This window comes from Pygoscelis adeliae, unplaced genomic scaffold (genome assembly GCF_000699105.1).
Source record: "Pygoscelis adeliae isolate BGI_AS28 unplaced genomic scaffold, ASM69910v1 Scaffold282, whole genome shotgun sequence".
Lineage (NCBI taxonomy): Eukaryota > Metazoa > Chordata > Aves > Sphenisciformes > Spheniscidae > Pygoscelis > Pygoscelis adeliae.
In genome coordinates this window covers 3,498,837-3,511,003 of record NW_008824352.1, presented here as the reverse complement: position 1 = coordinate 3,511,003, position 12,167 = coordinate 3,498,837, and the positions used below count along the sequence as shown (strand labels likewise).

Sequence of the window (12,167 nt, the reverse complement as noted above, 5' to 3'; positions counted from 1 at the left end):
GTCTCTAAGCTTTGTTTCTCATGTGGGGAGGGGGCATTGTGCTTTCATGCATGTCTCTAAAGGATACTGAGATGCAGGAGTAAGAGGTGCCGTAAGGAAATTCCACTCTGGGCACATTACCTTTGTCCATCACCAGCTGCAAGGAATTTGATCAAAGCTTTCCAGTGTATGTGATCAATATTACCCTTAAAGACCCAAGTATGAGGACTCCATACCAACAAGCCACATAGTGCCATTGGTCCAGCATCCCTGCTAACCCTGTTCAGTCACGCAGCGCTCTGTTGGACTTTACATTTATTTAGCTTCATGCCTGACTAGCAGCAGCCTCCTGTGCCGAGAAGTACAAACTGGCATTACAACCTAAGCTAAGCTGTTTCACATAGCTTGTCCCTAATACAAAAACTTACCTTCATGTATAAGCACTCTGCAGCTAACACCAGTGGCGTTCTTTAGTTACACCACCATGAAGCTGGATATCAGCATCTGACCCATTGATCTCAACCCTCTATGCAGTACTTAAAAGCTAATCAATTTAATGAGAAGTGCAGGAAAATTTGGGCAACACGAGACATGAAGATTTTTACCTCACTAAGTTGGCACAAGGTCCTGGCCACCGGCAGCTCTGATAAACTCGCTGGATCACCGTTTCTGATCCATTCTGCACTTGGCAGGAAACAGTCCGTGTAACCGTATAGTGACACCAATGCCTGCAGAGAGAAAGGACACTGTTAGCCCCAGTAAGACAGCAAGCTGAAGCAACATATATCAGACTGCAGTAAAAAACAACCAAGTATCTGGGGGTGGGGTTGCTTCTGCTGCCAGCCATAGCTAGCCTAACTTGCAGTCTTCATTTCTCACCCCACCCTCTCCTCCCAATAGCTGCAGAAAGATTCCCTGCTTCTGCCAACCTGAACCACAAGAGATCCAGTAACGCCTCTTGCTTGGTCCTCAGAGGCCAGAGTTTTATAGTACATAATTTAGTTCTGTTAGTTATCATAAACAATAGGACTTCAGAAAAAAAAAAAAAGTGTTCCAAATCTCCCGATAGTCAGTTCCCATTGTACTGGTCTTAATTTCATCCTGCTCATTATGGTATCGTTCCCCAGCCTCCTACCATTCTGAACAACATTCGAGTTGGAAAATTCTGCTTTTTGGTGTGGTGGAGCTCATTGTCAGCAGGGCTCGAACAAGCTTGGTGCCAAACAAATCATATTGCTGTCCTGGTGAGGTTACAGTCTAAAAACGGGCAAGAGAAAATGCAGGGGAGGGAGGGACTAGTGCCTTATGCTGTCTCATAAGAAAACAAGAGTGAGAGAGACCTCATATGCCTTATGGTCAGGAGAAGGCAGGAACTGCAGTGTCAGCCCTGGGAATCAGGACCCATAGACCCTTTCCACTGTCTCTGAAAAATATGGTTTTAGGTTCCAAGTGTCATGCTCGGGGCACAGGGGGGAAAGGATATTTTCATTTCTCCCTTGCAAGCATCATTCATATTTGCCAAATACTGGTTCACGTTTTTGCTTTTGTACCTCAGTGTAGTTAACAGGTTTGAGAGCCACTTTCCTACTGATTGCGGATCAGAACTGGGGTCACTAATGGGAAGCGGAGACACCAGCTTGTGCTCCAAAACACACAAAGTGCTTGTGTAAGCATTTCCTGCACATGCAGAAGAGTCCTGCTCCTCATCCATCTTAAAGTAAGAGCCCCCAGATGATCCCTTCTCCAAGTACCGCAGCAGCTCCCCAACCTTGCAAACGAAAAATCAAACTGCACAGTGGAAACAGGCACCTGCACATCCCCTCCCCTCCTTCCCTAACCCACCTTCCCCATGGCAGTTCAATTTTTCTAGTATTTGCCATTTACAGCATTTGTTGCATTTTGTTTCCTTTTTGGGTTCCCCTCCTATCTCCACAGGAGGCTCCCTGCTCTCTGGATAACTCTCATTTCCATGAATAGGAGGTACGCATGCCAGCGGCTGAGCTGAACACTGCAGACCACAATGGACAAGCTGGGGCCAGCAGGCTGCCCACCAGACCTTCAGCTACAGCCAGACGGGTGAGCTGGGGCACCCAGAGAGAGGGTGGCTTTCTACCCAGTGCCATCGAGCCCGTCAGCTGCGTCAAGGCAGAGCCATGCTGCTTTCCCTGCAGACACTCCTCCTGCTCACTGTAAACCTGCTTGCAATTCTTCATCAGGAAACATGGACTACAGTCACATCTCAGGTGACCCCAGGCTGGCAGGGAGGGTCTTGAGAACCACTTCTCAGATTTATTGAGGATCTGTGGTGTATATATACAGATCAGATACCCTAGTACCCAAATGTCTCAACTGACATCTACATCATAGAACCAAAGGGCAAAATGAGGGAAAAAGATAAGATTAATGAAGCTTCAGATCACATGATGACAGCAGATTCTTTAACAGGCTCAACACAACTTCTGCGCAAAGTTTAGGGAGCAAAATCAGAAGAAACAAAAGACAGGAGCTAGAGACTGGAAATGTGATAATTCAGAGTAAAGTTTTCTTTTTACTTTCACATGCACTCATGGTGCAATCAGCCATTTCGTCTCTCCAAGCCTTAGTCATGGAGTTTGTTCAGATGGGTATTGCTGGAAAAGATCTCCTCATGCCATGGGAACAGCCAGTTGAGCATGGAAGGAAAAGCAACCAGAAGAAAGGGTGAGTACGAGAGGGGCTGGGGAAACCACAGCTCTGTATGTTTTACCTTGAGCATGTTTTTAGCACAGTGCCCACAGCCATCGGAAAGGACAGCGCTTCTGCGCAAACTTCAGGGCAAAAGCATTTCATGTCAGGCAAAACAAACTGCACGTATACAGAACCTGACAGGAAAATGGCAGAAGCATATATCCTAAAGTTATGAAAAACAAAACTTCTCATTAACACGCGGTGAGGAAAGGAATTGGTCCCACCACAGGAGAGGAATAAAGCAGTAGTATGCACACTAGCAACATGTAACAGAGCATGAAGGGACATAAATACTAACAAATTCAGAATAAAGTTACTGAATGTTTTAAAACAGAGCATAATTATCAAGGACTCGAGTGCCTCCCCTCACATTAAGACCATTTTTCTGGCTTGTCAATGAAATCCAAATAAATCAAATATTTATTTACACATGCTATGCTTTAACTGTTATGTAGCTTGTATGCGCATCCCTCTGGCCTTCTCCCATCACAGAGTCATCTGGGAAGAAGTACTGTTTCCATGGTGTGAGCTGGATTATCCTACACTGATTATTTCACTCTAATACGGATTTTGGTGGGCTTCCGAGACAACCTGTCCCACCTTCTTGAGTACACACAAAGCACTTCTGTGTCAGATAAAGAAATTCAACCACACTGAGCAAAACTCTTGATATCTGATGCTGAAACTAGAGAGCTTCATATTCCTGAAGGCAAATGAGGTGGGAAGGTGAACAAAGATGAACACCACTGCACACCCCAGCACAATGCAGAAGAGAAAGGCAGGCGTTGGAGGCAGACTCCACAATTGCCAGAAGGAATCTGGCAGCCTATCTGCTCTGGTTAATGTATAATGGCAGCTCCAAATTGCAACTCCTAAGGAGAAATTGGAAACTAACCGTTAGTCTCTTTAGCTTTCCCTTGCATAGACCCAGATTTAACATCATCTTGCTCCTTCAAGGATTATTTTCAACCAGCTTGGGAGTCTAGCACTACATTCGTGGATCTGGAGCTAAACAGGTGGCACTGTGCAGGCTGCCTATGTCAAAAACTGCAAGAAAGGTTGATTATTTTAAGCTACCTACAAAGCTGGTTTTGTCAGGGCTTTCATTTAGTGGGTGCTGCTGGCACGCACACAGATTTTCTTTCCAAACAATCCAAAACTGCTGTTGCCTGAGTAGGTGTCTCACACCTTTGCTCTACCTGGTCCTTGGAATAAGCTGTTCATGTATACATATCCTCTCGCAAGCCCAAGGAATTTGGCAGTCAAGTTGTCACTTCTGCCTTGGAAAAGCCTTTCTTGGAAGCGAGACGTGCTGTACAGACCCTGTTACAATCCAGTGACAGAGCCTTAGGCAGCGGTTGCAGATAAAGGCTGCTCCCACACTACAGTGCACAGGACAGAAGCCTGCACGTTGGTGGGGGGAGAAACCCAACACTTTCCGAGGTTCATTTCTTCAGATGACCTGCTCAGGGACCTGTCATAAAAGGAAGCAATCATTACAGGAAGCAAGAAGCTTCCCCAAGACTCTCCATTCATTGCTTTCCTAGCCTGAAGCCACCACCTGGGTTTGCCAGGCTGAACAGGACTGATAGCCCATGGCAAAGTAACAGATCCTTTGCTGAAATCTAGGGACAACCTTCCACCTTCCTCAGCAGGAGCACCTAGAGTGCAGTGACAACGGTAAGTACAACACTTGTCACCTCAGCACTGTGAGTCTTCTCTAAAGCAGAACTACCACAGCGTGGAACATGAGGGGGGAAAAAAACAATAAAAAAAGTCAGACCCCAAAGATACTCAGATAATCCAACATGAACACAGATTTCTCTAACTTCTCTCTTCACCAACAGAAGGAAGAGTTTGGTTACAAAGGTACCCACCCAGGAGTGAAAGGTACATTCCCATTTGCAAGACATCACACTCTTGGGTTCCCATAAATAGCATAATTTTCCTGCAAATGCAATTTTTAGGTGTTTGGTTTTTTACTGTGGCATAGAAGCAGGCAAGACAGAAAGACAGGAACATAGCTGATCATAAGATGCGTTAGGATATATAGCTTGGGACTCAGTGTTCAGATAATAGCACAGTGACTACGACAGAGACAGACAAAACCACCCCAGGATTTCTCTTTGCAAGCCAAAAGTCAGCAAGAACAGTCTCCAGAATGCAAGCAGACTTCAGACAAAGTGATGAAAGGCCCCATCATGGCTTACAGAGATTATAAGTGACCCTTTATATTATATACAGATGCTAGCAAGAAAGGTTTAGGACTTTTACTGGCACGCATCCAGGATGGCAGAGAATATATTGCTGCTTATTCAAAAAGAATATTCCAACCAAGCAAACAAAATGATCCAAATAGCAGCTCCTTTAGGGCTGGGTCTGTCGGATCTCATGCGTGCTCATCACCAACCTATTTAGCATGATGCCCCACAGTGTCTTGTGGAATTAGTCTTCCACTGCTTTGCTTAGAAAGGCAAGTCTCACTTGGTCCATTTTCCCCAGCCATTTCCAAAGAGATGCACTCCTCTCCCATCCTATTTAATTCTTGGAAGACTTTCATGGACAACTGAGGTTCTGCAGACCATGGCCTGCAAGCTACTGATTTAGACAGTTTCAGTCCAGGGCTACAGACCAAGATCTCACATCTTGATCACAGCTGACGACATCATTCCAGAGGGAATATGAGTGTTGATGCCAGCAGATATTCAATTATATTCACTGTGTAGGTTCAGGATGTTACTGTGGACATTTCAGGCTAATTAGAGCAACAAACTCAATAGTTTGCTTCTGTTTGCAGATACTCTGAAGACTACTGTTCTGAGCTTAAATGGACCCTTCTCCCAGCAGATGCTGGGAGGGAGTTACCTGCTCTCTGCTGACTCAGCGAGAGCAGTGATGCATGGCTTCAGGCACCTGGACACCAGAGGAGACAAGAAAACCTAATGTCCCAGGGCGTGCATGGAGCAGGCTGAGAGGAGCTCAAAGGGCAGCTGGACTTACACAGGGAGCTTGAGCTGCATTTTGCTTCTGTAGGCAGACGCCAGGGAGGAAGCAATATTCTGCACCCCACCAGCTTTCTGAACCTGCTGCACACCTCATCAGAAGCCTTATTTGGACACACAGTTCATCCCCTGGAGATTCGGGATGTCTGTACAGCCTGTAATCCTACAGCAAGAGAGACTGCAGAGGGTGGAGAAGTGTGAGGTAACAAATGCTCGAGGTAAAATACTGTAAGTTCCAGAACAGTCATATACTCAACATATCAAAGCTTAATTCCTGGCTAGCATGACTGAATTAGCTTAGAGCAATCATTTCACAGACGGGAAGACAACAACAGAGCGCAAGCCTCCTCTTCCTCGCTTCTAACCATTTGGATTTGCACAGTACTGTTTCCTAAGCCCACCACTCAAAGGGTACGTAAGGCATCCCTCCACTCATTCGCCTCCGGAGAATGCTTAGAAAGACTCACACCACAACAAACTTACAGAGCCGTCCCCAAAAGCAATGTTTGCTTCTTTCCTAGTCCAAACTGCTGGCTTTTATCCAAGCTTCTCAGACTCCTGGGGGTCCCTGGAGGACCTTCTATGGGGTTTGCAAGAGAAAAGCCAACTGGTTGTTACTAGGGTTCATTTCACTGGACAAGTGATCACAAACTGAACAATGTCAGAAACCACTGGACTGAACTGATCAGGACTCAGCAAGTAGCCTGTTTAATCAGGAACATGCAACTTGAAAATGAAAGCAGCTAATTCTCGCCTAATCACTTCTTTCAGTGGGATGACTTTCAGCTCCTCACACAAAACTGACTTGCTGCCGTGCCCCATTAAGGACAGACCTACAGCAGGCAACACCTACCACACACAGGACCTTCTGGCTGATGTGTTCAGTGGAGTGAAGGACATGGCTACAACTCCTGATATCTGTGGCCTTATAGCAAATCATGTTCCTACCAGCATGAAATGCTGCGCTTTCAGCGGAGACAATCCTACAAGTTAGATTCTGAACAAAGCCATTTATGCTGTTGTAGAGCTAAGTAAAATGGAGATTTAGTGTGGTTTTAGTACTTCCGATGAAAGCACATGCCACAGAGTACAACACAAAAGCTCAAATCGCCAAGACTTAACTGGCCAAGACAGAAGCAAGCAAAGTCTTTCTCGGGGGGGGGGGGGGGGGGATCACGACACATGACAACAACAAAAAAACCAAACAAAAGGAGACTTTATATGCAGGATTATTTCATCAGCACCTGTTGCACGTGTTTGGGCATGAATTGACCCTCCCTGCTCCCAATAAATATTACAGAAGTCTCTCAATAAGGTTGGCATTTCTGATGCTTGTGATTTGCCCTAAAGCTTTGTGCTGTGTAAACAACTGCACTGAATTATCTTTTTGTTTCCATAAGGATAACACACTGTATGTTATACTTAGCAGAGATCAACATTTAGGGCACAGAAAACAGTAGGAGTGTTTTGATAGCTAGACAGATTTCCCCAAGTTTCCTCATAACATTTTTCACTGGAGCTATCAATTTCCCTGCAATCCTAGAGAGGAATTTCAATAAAATCAGAAGGTCGCTGACTTTCACTGGGAAAAAGTTGCCGTTCTGACTCAATGAAAGCAAACTGTGCCCTTTTCTCTGTGTAAATAGTACAGCATCCCACTTGCTTTGCCAGAACAGCAATCCATATGTTGTGTGCTGGAGCCCATTGTTAGGAGGGGTTAGTTATTAATATACTCCACTGAGGCCAGGAGCAGAAGTTGCCCTCTACATGCCAAGAAATCCAGATTTAAAGGCTGCCAGGCTCTCTGGGGTATCTCTTCCTGAACCGTTCAGTTCTACATAACTACATTATTCCCTTCTTACTCACAAATACACACCTCCCTGAATGGGCTTTGACTCTTGTCAGGATCAAGTTTACCAGCTAATTCAGTTGGCTGTGACCAGATTACTCTTTACTGCTGTGACCTGGCTAAGAAGGAAACAATCCCATCACGTTACTGGAAAGCTCAGATAAAAAAACCAAGTTGGGCGTAAGTTTCTCCTGTTCTTGTCCATATTCATGCTCTCCTCAGGTAACTAGGTTTTAGGATCTAAGGCTGTCATTCAGCTTGTTGTCCAGCAAAGAGCCAGCTACAAAATTCAGTTGTGAGCAGCAGTCTCCACAATATTAGAATGTTCAGAGTTGATGGACTGATTCAGGTCTGTAGATTGATAGACCATTGCTAAGGAATCCATGAAAGACCACCTGGCAGGGTGAGGGGGTGGCTGTACACAAGCTTATGATGGCAAGGTTCAGTTCAAAGCAGAGTCTGCTCTTCCATTACAAAGTTTTAAGAGGTCTGCAAGTCAGAAGACATGACAAGCCACAGTAATCTTGTTGTCAACATTGATGTTTTACACGTGCCGTACTCCCACTGAGTGCTTCATAGTCACTAATAGAGGTTACCCTGACTCCTGTGAAAAAGGGAGAAAAATCTTTGTAACAGCCCATTCATTTTGGGAAACGAATAAAACTGGAAGACTGCTGGTGTTTCTGAAGCCAGACAGCAGCAGCCATTTGAAGCAGCAGAGAGCCAGAGGCACAAACAGGAATAAGACAAGTTCCAGGTCTCCCACTCCGCTATGCTGGTCAGTCAAAGATTGGAAGGAACTCCAATCTTTCTGCACACACCCCCACCCCACCCAACAAGAGTTTGAAAAAAGCGGCCATAAAAATAAGTTCTGGCTAGCAGACTAAGATGGGACAATTTATCTAGGTACCTCCCAATAGCATAACTCTTCCCCAGGGGGCAATATGTTCTGTGCTTAGTGCACTTCAAATACTCAGTTGCCAATAACAGTCTTAAGTTTTCCCACACAAAGTGGATTATCAGAGGCCGCTGGAGGGAGTTTAGTCCTAGAGGAATCTTTACCTTAGGAGGAAAATGCAGTTCAGCCTGCACAACAGCTTTAATCTTCAGCAAGTTCTGCAGCCAAGCGCATTTAACTGTGCTTTCCTTGCTTTGTTGTGTTCATGGTTGACCTTCCAAACAGCATTACCTCGAGGGCTGAACTCGCTTCAATTCATAGGAAACTGCACAAAATTTTGCCTTATCCTTCTGCAGCCATTGAAGTTACAGGGTTTAAGGGAAAAACCTCTCCCTACTGGAATTATTAAAAACCTAGAAGCAGAATAGCCAAATAGTATGGAGCCATGGGTGCAACTCTTTTTCAGAGACAAAGAGGGAATCCAGCTCCCCAGAGCAACATTCAGCTTCTTCAGCCGTGAGACCATTCCTCTTCTCTTCCAATCCCCCACCTCATTCACAAGGCACCTTCCAACCGCTGTAACTAATGAAGGAGGGGCTCTGAAGATGATAGCACTCGTCTATTACACACGCTTGATTCATTTGTACAGTAGATCCACCCTGTACATCAGCACTAATATAAATGCAGAACATAACAGAGAGAGATGAGGACTTAAAAAACATTGAGCAGGTAGTACCAGGAATAATCACATTCAATACACGTACCTCTGTGCCTATGTATCTGTTTATGTATGCATAAGGGAGAAGAGGTGAGAAGGCACAAGGACTATTTCTCTAGCATAAAGTCCATCTGATTTATACCCACTACCCAGCTCCTCTCAGTTTGCTACTGGCATGTTCCAACTGAATCAAACAATAAATATGGTTGACCTGAACCATAATTACCTTCATCATGAAAACGAAAGAAGTTAGTCCATGACTGAGTGCTCAGAAATAAAAGGGGGGTTTCACTCCTTTGAAGTGCTTTGCTTTTACAGGCATTTTTCTAGGCACTGAACTGTTTTGCTGCTCCCTCCCCCAAGCTTATCACAATCAATGAGAAGACAGTAGCTTCCAGTGTTCACAGAGGGAGGAAAGAGGAAACGTACAAAAATATCCATGGAATCCGTCTTTGTTAAATTAGACTGACTTGATGGAATTTGGCATTCCATATCCATGCAGTGTGGAAATCATGTACAATTACAACCAAGTATGTCATTTTTGCAACACAAAAGCTCCTTGAATTAGAGCCTTTCAAAAGAAGAACCTGAGTCTAAACATTTTTGCACAGCTGGATAACCTGGTTGTAGATAAGTCTCCTAGCTTCATATTGCCAATACATCCGTAGTACTGGTTTGTTCATTCCTAGAAAGCCTGACCTTGAAGGGAGGAGTGGGGTCAAGGGAAAAAAAAAAATCCTTAAGACCTTGATTGAAAATATAGAGCTGGGATTTGGAACACTGACTATTTGTCTGAAATACACCCCTGTGTTCAAAGACAACAGTTGGCACTTGTCTCTGTGTCCTCCTCTGAAGATCTGATCTAGAGCTGCTTAAGTTGAGGACAGTGGCCCTGATCTTCATTAAAGTACAAGACTAACTTTGATAAAAGTCAGTACCTCTAAATTTACACCAACATAAATTCATCCAGAATTAAACTCTAACTTTGAATTAGCAGGAGGTGGAAGGGGAATTGTAAGTGGGAAAAACAGACACTGACACACGCCTAGTTGTCCTCAAAAACTTTGTGGAGAGAAAAACATTAAGAAAACTAGCATAAGGAGTCAGCAAGCCTATAACAGCATCCTATGCTTTACTAGCACTCCTGTTGTGGCTACAGAGTCTCCTCCCCCATCCATAAAGTCAGTACCCATAGCTGTCTTTAATTTCCCTTGCTACATTACATCATAACAAAACAACATTTGCACAATTTGAGTCCTCCAAAATGGACAAATCAGGCTCCTGCTGGTTTTCAGCATCTCCTTCAAATCACGTACTTAGCCCTGTAGGCCCTGTATCTGCATGCATCAACAGCTAGTCTGCAAGGGTTGAACAGGGTCTGCTCCTGAATTTATTTTTTTGCTTATGGAGTTCTGTACAGACAACAGGGTATCTTTGTGCCTCACATTCAGCCCTCTGTTGCCAAACACACAGCACTTACCAGCAGCAATGAAAGCCACATGCATGACAGGAACACAGGGACTTCGCCTAAATGAAGCAGTGTTTTTCATTAGCGTTATACTGGCACCAAAAACCACAAATTACAACGAGAACAAAAGGCAATGTCAAAAGGAGAGCACTGAGCGTATCAAGGAAGAAAATTAGGATGGCATGATCGAGTCATTGCTTCTTATTAATTGCATGGTATTAATCTGCCCATGTAACGTGCATGTTTCAGGTTTTTCCTGGAGCTCAACAGTAGAGATATTACTGTCATTGGAGACAGGTACACCCTCTTGATAGCTAAAAAGAAAAAATATATTGAAGGAGATCCCACAGACAAAACTTTGCTTTTTCTCTTTAAAGGAATACAGATTTGCTTTCCTGAGCTTATTTCAACACTCAGAGCAGTATCCTGTGGGCCCAAAAAAGCATTGAAAAGCAGACCAGAGCATCAGCTTCAGATTCACAAGTGTTAGAATGTACAGGAAATACCTGTACAGACAGCTGTGTCAGGTAAACAGAACCCAGAACTCTTCTAGCAACACTTCTTCCACTTGCCCTCCCTCCTTCTCTTTTCCTGTGGCACGTTACAATCGTTTCATTCAGTCTAGGTCTTCAATTTGTTCAGCAACTTGTAAAGGAGTTTGTGGGCTCTGGTATACAAGGGACTATATGCAGCAGACCTTTCTAGAGTAGTTATCTACTGTGTGGTTGCCCATCATTGTGGGGAACTAGATTTCATGAGCCAAGGGGACCTCTTTCTAGAGTGAAGTCACAATAAGTGTGCAGGCTCAGCTTTATTCCACATCACTTCTGTTTCAGGTGACTACCATACAAAGAGCCAGACATGACAAGATCCTCATTGAAACTGCTAAAGAAACAGCCTTTCCTCAAACACAAGAAAACCCTACAGCTTTCTAATGTTTCTAGTGCTGGAGGAGGTGATTGGAGATAAGCCAGTCTAGACAAATCCATCTACTTGTACTGCTTTGAGACCAACAATTCCTCTTTTCCCTTTTTGATTTGTCAGCCACATGCGTTCAGTGAGGCAACTGAAGTTCAGGTACCCATCAGCCAACATTTGCATCAGGCCTGAGACAAAACTACTGCTGGTGCTCCAGGAAGATATTTTGGAGACAGCTGTACTCTACCCACATGCCTGTACTCCAAGAGCAAAGAACTTTTCTCCAGTAACTGCTCTACTGATATGCCAGGTCATTCTGAATACCAGGCTGTGTTGTGTATAGATAAAGCAGGCTGTCTTTCACTTGCCCAGCTCAGAGATCCCCAAGATGAGCCACACGAAGCCCCAGTTCAATAAAAACAAAGTCTGGCAAAACCTCTCTGCCTGGGTATTCAAAGTGTTAATCAGTCTGAAAAACAAAACCCAAAGCCTGTGTGTTAGTTTGCTATTTAAATTGAAAACTTTTTATTCCATGTCTGCCATGTCTGGCACAAGGCTGTCCTGGGCGTTACAATAAAAAATAATTTGGAAAATAATCCTATTGTTCC

The 12,167-nt window shown here is 44.3% G+C and overlaps 1 protein-coding gene across 1 annotated transcript in view; it reads right to left on the bottom strand.

The window, feature by feature from the left end:
• The window catches only part of COL26A1 (collagen, type XXVI, alpha 1), a 180,100-nt gene that overhangs the window by 154,131 nt on the left and 13,802 nt on the right, over positions 1-12,167 (bottom strand). Inside the window, exon 2 of the mRNA XM_009319292.1 lies at positions 585-707. Within this exon, the coding sequence (XP_009317567.1) occupies positions 585-707 (123 nt within the window). The remainder of the gene's footprint in view (positions 1-584; positions 708-12,167) is intronic.